Source organism: Halichoerus grypus, chromosome 1 (genome assembly GCF_964656455.1).
Source record: "Halichoerus grypus chromosome 1, mHalGry1.hap1.1, whole genome shotgun sequence".
Lineage (NCBI taxonomy): Eukaryota > Metazoa > Chordata > Mammalia > Carnivora > Phocidae > Halichoerus > Halichoerus grypus.
This window is the reverse complement of record NC_135712.1, coordinates 6,434,990-6,449,745: the sequence shown is the minus strand read 5'-3', so window position 1 is coordinate 6,449,745 and position 14,756 is coordinate 6,434,990. Positions and strand designations below refer to the sequence as shown.

The window sequence follows — 14,756 nt, the reverse complement described above, 5'->3', positions numbered from 1 at the left end:
TGCTATTCCACATATAATCACTATTGACTTTTTGATGTATTTATTTTGGTTGAGATATATGTCTGTAAATTTTTATCTTAACCACAAACAACATTTCACATCCCATTTCTCCTCTTAGTAATAAATTATAAAAATTTAATAGTTGTTCATTCAACAAATATTTTAAAAGCCTCAATTAAGCAGCGGGCTCCACCTAGTAGTCAATTCTGTGAATGTACCATGATTTGATTCATTCAATACCATAGGATATTTGGATTTTTTCTAATATTTTCTTTTTATAAACAGTGATATGAAATTGCCTTGCTCATAAATTCACATACATTTCCAGTTGTTTCCTAAATTACTGGAAGTAAAATCACTGAATTAAAACATCGAAATATTCTTCAGTTTCAATTCCAATTGTCAAAATAGCCTCCAGAAAGCCTGGGCTGTTCCATGGACCCTGTCACCAATGTGAGTAACTGGTAACAAACCAAAACCTTTGCTACTTGCTGAAATGTGGTAGTTTCTTTCTTTAAATGTTATTTAAAAAAAAAAAAATTTATAAAATTGGTTAAGTACAGGGGTACGCAAGTGTTTTCATCAATCTAGTCTCTTATGCATGGGGTCCAACCCTTTTTAATTTGTATTTCCTCTCTTGAAAAGCCGTACTTCTTTTGAATATGTACTTATACACATTTTAAGATTAATGATATATACTGCCAAGATGCCTTCCTGAAAGACTCTAACACACAATTTTATACACCAGTCAGCAATACACAAAGAGCGCCCACTGACAAACATGTCTTCCTACTGGATCTTAAGGCTTACAAGGTGACAACAGAAATGTTTGTAAGTAGGAAATCAATGGAAAGATAGTAATGAAATATGCCTCCAGTAGGTTTATTTTTAATGGATTTATAAATATTTAACTATACATGTGCTAAATGTTTAATGATTTAAAAATATCATCTTACCCTGAGATCCATTTTTCTCCATGGCTCCTTGTTAGGGTTCAGTTCATATATTTTATTTCTTCTGACAGCCTCAATATAAGCTTCATGACCCTGTCGAAAATATATTACCTGAAAAAAGCATATATTTACATTAAAACCTAACAGTAAAATATTTTCTTATGGTCCATATTCACGTTCTTAAATTTTATTACTCTCACCTCATCACCCATTTGAGGAACAAAAGGAGACTTTCGAAGTGTGGTGTCAGTTATCCAAACTGGAGGATGAAATTCATATAAATGTTCCATATTTGCAAGCTCCACCGGAGTCATTCTTCGCAAGTTCTGCCAAGGGGAAGAGAACAAGTTTAGTTCAAGAGAAAGGGCATGCATACACTGTTTAATTGAAAAACAAAAGAAACTTCACCACTGAGAATGACTATTTATGGGCAGGTCACCTAATGATTAGTTTTTTTTGTTGTTGTTGTTGTTTTGTTTTTTTAATTTTATTTTATTATGTTATGTTAATCACCATACATTACATCATTAGTTTCTGATGTAGTGTTCCATGATTCATTGTTTACATATAACACCCAGTGCTCCATTCAATACATGCCCTCTTTAATACCCATCACCAGGCTAACCCATCCCCCCAACCCCCTCCCCTCTAGAACCCTCAGTTTGTTTCTCAGAGTCCACAGTCTCTCCTGGTTCGTCTCCCCCTCCGATTCCCCCACCTTCATTTTTCCCTTCCTACTATCTTCTTTTTTTTTTTAACATATAATGTATTATTTGTTTCAGAGGTAAAGGTCTGTGATTCAACAGTCTTGCACAATTCACAGCGCTCACCACAGACATACCCTCCCCAGTGTCTATCACCCAGCCACCCCATCCCTCCCACCCCCCCACCACTCCAGCAACCCTCAGTTTGTTTCCTGAGATTAAGAATTCCTCATATCAGTGAGGTCATATGATACATGTCTTTCTCTGATTGACTTATTTCGCTCAGCATAACACCCTCCAGTTCCATCCACGTCGTTGCAAATGGCAAGATCTCATTCCTTTTGATGGCTGCATAATACTCCATTGTGTATATGTACCACATCTTCTTTATCCATTCATCTGTCAATGGACATCTTGGCTCTTTCCACAGTTTGGCTATTGTGGACATCGCTGCTATATAATTAGTTTTTAAATAGCATACATATTTGGTTCCTTAACATACACAGGAACGTATCACTTGTGAAAGCATTGTAGATTTACCTAGGACTTTTCTAGCATCTCCTGAATTTCTCATAGATTCTTCCTAACACTTTACATCCTACAGAGAAGGGGCCTAATTTCCAACCTAAATCCTCTTCAACAGACAGCCTCTCTACAGACACACCCTTCTGAATTTCACCATGAACTAATCATCACGGAGTCTCCTCTTGATTTGAGGTTTTAAAACTGGTGATTTTAGGGGCGCCTGGGTGGCTCAGTCGTTAAGCGTCTGCCTTCGGCTCAGGTCATGATCCCAGGGTCCTGGGATCGAGCCCCGCGTCGGGCTCCCTGCTCCGCGGGAAGCCTGCTTCTCCCTCTCCCACTCCCCCTGCTTGTGTTCCCTCTCTTGCTGTGTCTCTCTCTGTCAAATAAATAAATAAAATCTTTAAAAAAAAAATAAAAAAAAAATAAAACTGGTGATTTTAAAACATGACCAAACTTTGATTCTCCTCCTCTCCTCTTCAAGAGGTGCAGCCACATCTCCACTGGAGGGTGGGCTGGAAGTGCTTCTAACAAAGAGAAGATAAAACAGAAGTAACGAGAGGCTTCGAAGACTAGGCTGTCACAAGCATTAGGGTTCACCCCCTGCTTACACCTCAGGATCACTTGCTCTAGGGAAAATCAGCCACCATGTCCTGCAGATGCTCAAGCAGCACTATGGAGGGGCCCATGTGGTTAGCAACTGAGTCCACCAGCCAACTGCCCAATGAATAAGCTTCAAAGAAGATCAGCCAGCTTCAGTCAAACCTTCAGACAGCTGCCAACTCCAGCCAATGTGATAATTGCAACCTTGTTAGCCAAAAATCACCTAGCTAATCAGCCCTCAAATTCCCAATTCATCAAAACATGAGTATATGTTTGTTGTTTTAGGGAGCTAAATTTCAGGGTCATCTGTTACACAGCAATAGAGAACGAGTACAAGGACGTGGCATCTTTAAATAATGGCCACCACCTGCACGACACAAGCACTGCGCATATGATAAGGAGTAGGCACAATTAGGAGGAGTGTGTGAACCTGCCAAATGAAAGAGAACATACCAGATGCATCTGGGAAACATGGCAACAGCAGATGAAAGAAGAAGAAAGTGTCTTAAAATGCCCTGAAGCACATTTCTGGTGTTGAAATTAACGGGAGAAAATAAAGAGTTATGGTGGGATTCTGAGCGAAACAGGGCTCCCCCTTTAAATGTCAAACTGGGGAAGGAGTCGGTGCCAAGGCCAATTTGCGGCAGATTCGACAGAGAAGCCTTCATAATAAGAGTAGCTTTTCCAAATATAAATTCCATTTTACATTTGAGTCTTGATGACTTAATAGTGCCAAAAGAATGTAAAAGCTCCAATTTCCCAAAGATTTTTAATTTCTAAATATGGACAGAAACACCTATAAAAAGTGTAAATAAATGTTTTTAAAGATATACCTCTTTTACCTCTTTTTTAGGCTTATTGTCTTTCTTTCTCTTTCGTCTCCTTTTTGGAGGAGATAAATTCTCAGTAGACATTTCATCCTCTGAACTACTGCAAAAACGGGTAACTCGCCGACGTGATGACATCCGTAGAGGTGGCTGCAGGTTGATGCCTGCGTCGGCGGTCCAATCAGAGTATCGAGATGACGAGTCACTGGCAAAGGAAAACAGCGTAAGTTGCAGGGAACCAGAATCTAAGCCCTGAGAGCAAATCAGTCACCTAACATTAAGAGAAGAGATGAAGAGGGAAGGAAGGAAAGATCCTGGGAAGATTTAACTTGAACAATCTGCCTTCACCATCAGCGAATACTGAAATGACCAGAGATCATGAGAAAGAGAGAAACCTTCACTGGAAATGAGGGAAAGGATGTAAGCCTGAGGAACTTTTTTTAAAGTATAATATAGAGGAGACCTCGTGGAAGACAACATTTAGAGCCAACCAACGATTCCCCTTTCAGAAGACGGAGTGTAGTTATGAAAACAGAAGAGATCACACAGAGCCATTAAGAGTAGGCCCCCCCTACCCACCCCGAATGAGAGGTAGCTCAGGAATAGACTAGAAATTTTAACCAGAATGAAAAAACATCTGTGAACAGACCGAGAAGCCCAAGGAAAACAAAGCCACAACAAATAGAAAGCTGTAAGTGGTCAGAGCTTCTTGCCAAGAGGGGGACCCTTCCCTGATACGACAGAAGGTCCACGAGAGGAACTGGTCCTAGCCCACCCCAGAGCAGAAGCAGAGTCAAACAGAAAACTAGATCCAGAAAACGAGCCCCCTGCCCACTACTAGCTTCAGCAAATACAGAAAAGGATGACACAGGGCTCTACTGGGCCATCACTGGCCAACCACATACCTCTCGGGCTCAATAAAACCCACTCACACTAACACATTTCCAAGAGCTGTTTATTATAAAAAGAGCTATTTAGAAAAATTTTAAGAGCACCTGCTTTGTATAATAAAACTCAAGAAAAGTTGAATTAAAAGACAGTAATTATAGAGAGAGAAAGCAGAACAGTGGTTGCCAGGGGATGGGGGTGTGAAGTGGAGAATCCCTGTGTACAGTGATGAGTATACAGTTTCAGTTTTGCATCGAGCTCCGGAGACTGGGTGCAAGACAATATGAATGTACTTAACACTACTGAAATATACAGTTAACATTGGTTAAGAGAGTAAATTTTATCATGTCTGTTTCATAATTAAAAAGGAATTTATAAAAAAAAAAAAGACAGGTGTTCTAAAAATCACTCCAGCTCCTAATCATAATGGAATAAAAGAAGTCAAGAAAGGATACAGGGAGTAGAGTATGGTGGTTTAGACGAGCACAGGACCAATGGAAACAGAAGATACTTTGAGTCATATTTGGAAGGGGCACCTTCCTAGATGTGGTGATGGATATGTTTGTGAAAAGAGAAAGAGGTCCAGGTTTCTGGCTTGAGCATCTGCCAAAGGTGAAGTTGACATTTATTTACCAAGAGGAGGAATAGATGTTAACATCTTGGTCAACCCATGAAATTTGGATACCAAAACTAAGCAAAATGTCAACACATGCATTAACTAATAATAAAGAGAACGATGGTCTTACCACATATACTTTGGATACTACTCTTTATAAATGCAGCCCAAGACTAGACTGATATTTTGAGTACACACACCCTACGTCCTGCTGGCTCAAATGTTTACAGTCAAAAATACCCAAAATATTTTCTATAGAACTGTTAATCTGGTTTTCTCCTGCTTTTAAATGTACTAAACAGTCAGTTGTCCCACAGACATGAGCTCTCACATCTTGAATGCCACCCGAGTCCCACTGCATCCAAGCCTATGACTAAACTGCTGAAAAGATGGAACAAGGAAAAGCAGGTACCTCGAACTCTCGCTGTCACTCTCACTTCTTCGATCACTCCTCCACTCTTCTTCTTCAGAAGAACAAGAGCCTTCACTCTGATCACAGGAAGTCTCCTATTGGCCAGGGGGTGGGGGGTAGGGGGGTAGGGGGGGTGGGTAGATAAAATAAAAATCCTGATCTTGGAGATTAAGTAACACAAGTCAAGAAAAACTGCACTTCGTCCTAATCATCTTAGGCCATCGGGCAAGAAACAGAATTAAATGGACTTAAAAAAACAAAAGGTAAATGTCTTTACTAGATTCTTTTTCTTATCAAGGCACAAGGCGCCAGAGTCTAAGACTTAACGCTACTACTGTTAGTGCAGCCAGCCCTTCTCTGAGTGAAGTTCATAAAAAGCCAATGTGAATGTTCTCAGTGTATTGTTGGACTCAGGCCATCGTGATACAGGTATGCAATGGGACCTCGTCGTTCTACTTCCATCCCCTATGACTGACGTTGCGCATCTTTCTGTGTGATCTATAGATATTCTCTGATGAGGTGTCAGGCATTTTGCTGATTCTTAAATTGGATTTTTTTTTCTTATGAATGTGTTTTAAGAATTCATGGTATGTTTTAAATACAAGCCCTTTATCAGACAGGAGCTCTACAAGTATTTTCTCCCAGTCAATAGGCTTGCCTTTCATTTTCTTAACAGTATCTTTCCCAGAGCAGATTTTAATTTCAATGAAGTCTAGCTTGTCACGTTTTTCTTTAATGGATCGTGCTTTTGGTATTCTATCTAAAAAGTCACTGCCCAAGGTCCCCTACATTTTATTGTTTGCTATCTTCTGGAAATTTCAGTTTTGCGTTTTATATTAAGTTTATGATCCATTTTGAGTTAATTTTTGTGAGAAGTCTCTCTCTAGATTTGTTTTTTTTTTTACATGTGGATATCCAGTCGTTCCAACACCATTTGTTGAAAAACTATGTTTTCTCCATTGAGCTGTCTTTGCTCCTTTGTCAAACACTACTTGACCATATACAAAAAAAAAAATTTTTTTTTAAGTCAATAAAGGGGAGAGAATGGAACAAACAACTTTTTGAGTCCCACAGAGCTAACGGTTGCAATCTACTTTAAGTTCTGGCCATGGATCCCAGGCAGGTACTTTTAAACTGAGACAGGACCTTTTCCTGTAACAGCATTTACGTTAGCAGCTTTGATAATGGATAATGAAAATGTCAATGAGATCCAAAACTCTAAAGACAAAATCTCAAGTTAACATCTACTTTTGGGGGCATCTGGGTGGCTCAGTCAGTTACGCATCTGCCTTCGGCTCAGGTCATGATCTCAGGGTCCTGGGATCGAGTCTCGCATCGGGCTCTCTGCTTAGCGGGAGTCTGCTTCTCCCTCTCAGTCTCCCTCTGTGCTCTCAATCTCTCTAATAAATAAATAAATAAATAAAATCCTTTAAAAAAAATCTACTTTTGTTTACTTCATTTGAATAGGCAAAATGTAAAGTCAACATACTCTACAAACTGTTTCTCAAAATGTGAGCCCAACACTATTCCACGAGTACAGATTCTAGGCCTAGCACAACAGAACTACTAAACAGGAGTGTGCTTCTCATGCTCAAATGGACTTTTTTTTAAAGCACAGTAATAAAAACAAACTCTTCAAAGCTACTACCTAGAAACCATACACCCTATGAAATGTCATATATGTCTTACCCCAACTCTCCAAACACTTCTGGTAACAGAGGCAGAATTAAGAAAACTAACAACACTAAGTTTCAGAGACTTCTGATTTAACTTGCCTATGAAGGCAGCATGTATCTACTTGAAACTGAGTTACTTTTCTTAAAAAAAAAAAAAAGAAAAGAAGAAGAAGAAGAAATCTCTAAAATTACACAAGCTTCAACCCCACAAAACTTGGATCCACCCTGCCTATGAGTATTGTATTGTCTCCCAGGTCCCTACCTGTATATTACTAGCTCTTCATCTATAGGGACACCCAAGGCTAAGAAAAGTAAAGTAACATGCCTGGGGTCACAGGAGGGTAAGTGCAGGAACTGGAATTAAAAATCTGGCTAACTAGAAAGCCCTTAAAGTTTTTCTACCATCAGTATTTTCCAAACCAAAATGGAATGGAACCAACATGCATATACACAATGCCACAATCTCTATCCTGCTGCCATACACATACACGCACACACACACATACACATACACACACCCCATCTCCACCAGCCACAAGAGATACCCCCCCACTCCCCCTCACCTCACTGCAACAACACAGGCGAATGAATATCGATGGAAGTAAAACCAACGACACCAAAACACAAAATTGTGATTTTTTTAAAAATTTTAAGATTTTATTTATTTATTTGTCAGAGAGAGAGAGAGAGCACAAGCAGGGGGAGCGGCAGGCAGAGCAGTAGAGGGAGAAGCAGGCTCCCCGGTGAGCAAGGAGCCCGATGTGGGACTCGATCCCAGGACCCTGGGATCATGACCTGAGCCGAAGGCAGACACTTAACAACTGAGCCACCCAGGTGTCCCAAAATTATGATTTATTTTAAAAGGTCAAGTGGATTTAACATTCCGTATTATCTATGTTTGCATTAGTTTAAAAAGTTCCCCATTACTTAAAACACACCAAATTAACAGATATAAAGACAAGAATTGTAAGATTCATACCAGTGATGATTTAAAAAGGAAAAAAATCTATAATCAATCCTGGTATTTCAAAAAGAACATAAGAAAATAAGCATTCGTTGATATCCCCTTGGCAAAATAAAATATATGTGTATACTGTAGACACATAAAATAAAGCATCTTACTTAATGTGAAAGTGGTAGACATGTGTCCACCAACAGGAATACGGACCATTATCTCCACTACTATTCAGCACTGTGCTGGAAGAATTGAACAATGCAATTAGATAAATCAATGAGAGGTACAAAAATTAGGGGTAAAACTATCTGTACAAAGGAGAAGATACCTGAAAAACCTCAGAGAATTCAATGATAAAATTAACCCAACAATTCAGGAACACAGCAGGATGTGTAAAAAATTAAATCTACTGAAATCAGAAGCCTTCATCTATGCAAAGTAATAACTACTTAGGGGCCATAATGGAAAAAACACCCAGCACCTTACAAACTACAGATTAATCCCTAGTTATTAAGAACTTTTTAAAAAGGCAGGGGAGTGTGTTTGGGTGGCTCAGTTGGTTAAGCGTCCAACTCTTGATTTCGGCTCAGGTCATGATCTCAGGGTTGTGAGATCAAGTCCTGCATCAGGCTCCACGCTGGGCAGGAGCCTGCTTAAGATTCGCTCTCTCCCTCTGCCCCATCCCGACCCACCCCCAAAGAAAGATAAAAATTAAGGCGGGGGAGAGTGAAGAGGCCAAAAACATGATAGAGAAATGACCAAAAGACATAAATACATAGTGCATAAGGATTAAAAAAAAACCCACTCTAAATATATGAAGAGATGTTCAACAACTTCACACGTAGTATGAAAAAGTAAAAATAAACCTATTCTGTGAAATAAACCAAAGACAAAAGGACAAATACTGCATGATTCCACTGACAGGAGTCCCTAGAATAGGCAAATTTATAGAGAGACAGAAAGTAGAAGAAAGGCTAGCAGGGACGGAGAAGGGAAATAGAGAGTCAGTGTTTAATGAGTACAGAGTGTCTGGGATGATGAGAGAGTGCTAGAAACATACAGTGGTGATGGCTGCACACACTGTAGATGTAGTTAATGCCAATGAACTGTATACAGAAAAATAGTTAAAATGATAAATTTTGTTATATATATTTTACGACACTAAAAGAACAGCCAAAACATACAAATAAAACTATACTAAGACACCATCTCTCACCCATTACACTAGGAAAAATTATCAAGTATAACACACTCTGTTGGCTAACAGGTAGGGAAACAGGCATTCCAAGGCGCCGCTGGTAGGAACGCCAGGTTGGAACCCTCCTTCAGCAGGAATTTTTTATCACTATCTCATACAACTCATAGGAATCTATCTTTGGACCCAGCAATCCCATTCCCAGGAACGTACTCCCAAATTACATCTCCGACAGGACAAAACTACATACAAAGACAAAAAGAGTATTCATTGTGACACTATTTATGACAAAAACAGTGGAAATGTCGTAAATGCCCATAAGTAAGAGAGTAGTTAAATAAACTATTACAAGCCCACAATTACGTGTGATGCAACTCTTAAAAAACCACGGGGAAGATATTTAAGAACTGATATGGAGTGGGTTCAAGAATATTTTAAGTGAAAAAAGTCTAGAGCAAAAGAGCATCTATAGTATGCTCTACCTTGTGTACAAAAGGAGAAACAATAAAATACACACGTATGAAGAAAAAACACAGTAAGCATAAACCAGAAACTAGTGAGGATAGGTGGGAATGTTTATCATAATTACCCGAAACTATTAAGAAAGGGTTAAAACATGCTCAATTCACTATAAATAAGAAAATAATGTAAAAACAGTCTCATTACATAAAACAAAATCAGCTAAATTAATAGGCTGGTGATAATAGCAGCTAGCATTATTGGATATTAGGCACTGTTTTAAATACTTCACAATCAAATAAGTTCTCACATCTCTGAGAAACATATGTTACCACTAACTGCTTTTATAGATCTGGCCAGAGGCACAAAAAGGTTAAACAACTTGTCCGAGTGGAAGAATTTAGATTTAATCTCAAACCCTGTGCTGAACTACTACTTTAATGCTTTGTAACAGAATTAAATGAATTGTTTGTCTATCCATATGAAACATTTCAAACCTCAAAACATTACTGATTAGAAAATATTAACGTTCTATTATTAAATTTTAAAGACTCTTTATAAAAATATTGGCTTCCCCCAAAAAATCAAAATGAAGACCCGTAATTCCATGTGATTATTCAAAGTCAAGCAAAGGGGTTAGAGAAAGGTTTAGATATGACAGCAAAAGCACAAGCAACTAAGTTAAAAAAAAAAAAAATCAACTGGATTTCACCAAACTTCATAAAACTTTTGTGCTTCAAAGGAAACAAACCATCAAAGAAGTGAAACGCCAGCGCCCTGAATGGGAAAAAATATGTGCACATCCTGTATCTGCAAAGGACTCATATCCAGAATAAAGAACTTTCACAGCAATAAAAAAAGACAACCAAACTGAAAAATGGGCAACAGATTTGCACAGACATTTCCCCAAGGATAGACAGGAAATAAGCACATGTTCCACATCATTAATCATTAGGGAAATGCAAATCAAAACCAGTGAGCTACCCCTTCACACCCACTAGGATGGCTAAAATCAAAAGTACAGACAATGCCAAGTGCTGATAAGGATGTGGTGAAACTGGAATCCTCACACATTACTGATGGGAATATAAAATAGTGCAGCTGCTTTGGAAAACCTTTTAGCAATTCCTCAAAAGATTAAATCATAAAGTTTCCACATGACCCAGCAAACGAACTCCTAGATAGATACCCAAATGAAATGATACCTTATGTTCAATCAAAAACCTATTTGTTAGTAAGCTGCATTATTCCTTAGAGCCAAAAACAAGCATAGATACATGTTACACATGGATCAACCTTGGAAACATTAGGCTAAGGGAAAAAAGCCAGTCACAAAATCATATTGTATGATTCCACTTATATAAAATGCCCAGAATAGGCCAATTTAACCCACAGAGACAGAAAGTGGTTGCCAGGAGCTGAGTGAGGTGGGCTGGGAAGTAACTGCAAATGAGTCTAAGATTTCGTTTTAGAGGAAATGAAAATATTTTGAAGTTAAATAGTAGTGATGATGGCACAATTCTGTTAATATACTAGAGCTACTGGATTATACACTTGTATGGTAAGTATCTCAACAAAGCTGCTAAAAATTCATCCTAGTCTCTTGGCAGATTCAAAGGAAAGAATTAAGACAAGTTACTGAACATTACTTTATATAATTTAAAGTTACAAGACTCACATGTCTCATAGAGCTTGAAGATTCATTTCCAGAAGATAACTCAAGCCGGCCAAGATTTCTTCTACCATAATTTGGGTATTTGCGCCTGCATGTCCTCTGCCTAGACTGTGACAGCAAAACCACCGAGTCAGACTGAAACATAAACATGCAGACGAAAATCAACACCCAAATAAGTACAAGCGTCAGCAAGATGGGCATTTTTTCAAATTCCAAAAGGAATTTAAGGCAAAAATAAAAAATAACAACAGTTCAAATACACACACACACACATAAATTAAACTTGGCATTTTTACTTTTAAGGTACTTAGAAGACATGGTAAATGAGGCACATTAGATCAGCATTTTCCAAACTAAATTTTAAGTTAACTGTTTTGGCATTAATAATATAACAACAACCAACCCAAAAGAGATACCCCCTAGAATATACATCTTAGAAGTGTAAGTATATATTCGTATATTATGATGCTGTCACCAACATTAAGGAACAGAGGTATAGAAAAATATCTGAAATAATCCTCAAATATTAACCCCACTTATTTCCAGGTTTTAAATTTTTAGAAGATTTGTTTTCAGTACTTTTCAGCTCCACTTGAATTTTTAAAATATATTTTATCAAAACAAAATAATCTTTAAAAAGCATCCAAATATAATACACTGCATTTTTTAAAAGATTTTTTATTTATTTATTTGACAGAGAGAGACACACAGCGAGAGAGGGAACAAAGCAGGGGGAGTGGGGGAGGGAGAAGCAGGCTTCCCGCGGAGCAGGGAGCCCAATGCAGGGCTCGATCCCAGGACCCCGGGACCATGACCTGAGCCGAAGGCAGACGCTCAACAACTGAGCCACCCAAGTGCCCTGGCTGCAATTTTTTTTTTTTTAAAGGGTGGAGGGAGCCTGCTATTCCTCAAACACCCAAGTTGTATGTGAAATCACTCAATGAAAGCACATATTCCTTGAATTGATATACAAATTAATTTTCACATCAGTGCCTTCTGTGTGATAATCACTGGTATCTGTCTTATCATTTCAGTATGCCACTGGCTGCTTTTAAAATGAATTGGGCTCGGGCGCCTGGGTGGCTCAGTTGGTTAAGCGACTGCCTTCGGCTCAGGTCATGATCCTGGAGTCCCAGGATCGAGTCCCGCATCGGGCTCCCTGCTCGGCAGGGAGTCTGCTTCTCCCTCTGACCCTCCCCCCTCTCATGCTCTCTATCTCATTCTCTCTAATAAATAAATAAAATCTTTAAAAAAAAATAAAAATAAATAAAATGAATTGCGCTCTGGGGCGCCTGGGTGGCTCAGTCGTTAAGCGTCTGCCTTCGGCTCAGGTCATAGTCCCAGGGTCCTGGGATCGAGCCCCGCATCGGGCTCCCCGCTAGGCTGGAAGCCTGCTTCTCCCTCTCCCACTCCCCCTGCTTGTGTTCCCTCTCTCGCTGTGTCTCTCTCTGTCAAATAAATAAATAACATCTTAAAAAAAATAAATAAATAAATAAAATAAAATGAATTGCGCTTTCCTTAATTTGTCAGTACTGATTTTTGTTAAAACAAAAACTCCTATTAATGAGTTTCATGACTGAAATTTGTGAACACAGGTGGACCAAACTACCAGTAAGGACAAGAAAATATCTCAAAATATATTTTTTTAAAAAATAAGTTTGAGGGCATCTACCTAATAAACCTATAAAGAACTGTAGGCCCAAGATAGGAAAAAGAGTGCAAACAACAAAAGAAAAACCTAGAATTTCACTCTGGAAGAGGAAGCTGACAGGTTGAACAGGTAAGCAAAACACTGACAGATTAAACCAGTTAGGCTAACAAAAAATTGCAATTCAGAGCCTCCTATGTGTGGGAGAACACTCTAGGCTTTGGCTATTCGATCAAAGGGTACTGCCTAGCCCTATCAGTAAACTACAGATGAACAGTAATCCAAAGGAACTACAGCCCCATCCTTGTTTGGATTAAGGCAATACAGGCTGGACAGCGGCCCTAGCAGCTTACCAGAAGCAAATGTAAAACTTCTCCAGGGGAAAAAATATCATCCTAGGCTTCCAATTATCTCTAACATTTAACATTCAGTCAAAACCACAGGTAACAAAGAAAATGTGATGGTAAAAAATGAGAAAAAAATCAACAAGCAATGGAAACAGGGGAACAAGATATTAAAACAATGAAATTATCAGACACGGATTTTTAAGAAATTAAAATAATGAGAACTTTAGCAGAAAACTGGAAGCCCTAAAAAAGGACTAAATAAAAATTCTGAAGTGAGAAATACAGTAACTAAAACTAAGAACACAACGGGTTTAACACCAGATTACACACACAGCTAAACAGAACTAACAAGGTGAAATCGAGGTCAGAAAAAAAATTCAGAAAAGCAGCAGCCTAACAAAAGGGAATCAGCAGTAAAAGTCTAATATACACGTAACTGCAGTGTCAGGAGGAGGGAAACATATACTATGCAAACACGAGCCAAAGGAAAGCTAGCATAGCTGTATAAAGAATTTTGAGAATAAAACACTACTAGAAATAAGGGGTGAAAATACTGAGAAAAGGTTCAATTCAGTAGGGAAAAAGGAAATTCTAAATGTGTACGTAACAAATAATATAGCTACAAACCATATAAAGAAAAACAAGTAGAAAGAGAGAAATCTACAAACAATGAAATTTTCACACATATTACAGGTAGAAGTGCAATCATTCTGAAATGGCACGGGGCATAAACTACCAAGTGGAATATATACATATCCTATAATCCAAAAATTTCACTCCAAGGCATGTACTTAAAAGAAACACGCAGAGAGATACCAAGAGATATATACAAAATGTTGAAAGGAAAATTATGACTAATAGTCAAACATGAAAACAACCCAAATGTCCTTCAAGAACAGACTAAGTAGCAGCATGTTCATCAAGGGAATACTACACAGCAATGAAAACAGATGGACTTCACCTACTCACCACAACACAGATAAATCTCATCTAGCCAAATGACTAAGCCAGATACAAAAGATTGCATACTGCAGGATTCCACTTAGGTTAGTGTTTCTTGACATTTTTACAACATCACTACCCTACAGGAAACTCTGAACTTTTTCCTAATTTGCTCCCCCACAAAATGTAATGCCACAGACCTATGTGGTCAGTTTATGTATGTATATAACTGGGCTTTGTATATAAGATGGTTAAGTATAAAGCTTAGACTTTTTACTCAATACAGGATTAAGAATCCTAATTTTTCAGTTAGAAATTAAATTGAAAACTTTAA

The 14,756-nt window shown here is 38.4% G+C and overlaps 1 protein-coding gene across 4 annotated transcripts in view; it reads right to left on the bottom strand.

Annotated features, from left to right (window-relative positions):
* The window catches only part of BRWD1 (bromodomain and WD repeat domain containing 1), a 118,038-nt gene that overhangs the window by 42,905 nt on the left and 60,377 nt on the right, over positions 1 to 14,756 (bottom strand). For 2 of the 4 annotated variants that reach the window (XM_036072653.2, XM_036072651.2), the window contains exons 21-25: positions 11,489 to 11,620; positions 5,526 to 5,620; positions 3,625 to 3,814; positions 1,154 to 1,279; positions 957 to 1,064 (exon numbers count right to left, since the gene is read on the bottom strand). In XM_036072653.2, coding sequence (XP_035928546.1) covers positions 957 to 1,064; positions 1,154 to 1,279; positions 3,625 to 3,814; positions 5,526 to 5,620; positions 11,489 to 11,620 — 651 coding nt within the window. Of the gene's footprint in view, positions 1 to 956; positions 1,065 to 1,153; positions 1,280 to 3,615; positions 3,815 to 5,525; positions 5,621 to 11,488; positions 11,621 to 14,756 lie in introns of all 4 variants that reach the window. The other 2 variants (XM_036072650.2, XM_036072652.2) reach the window with 2 other exon arrangements.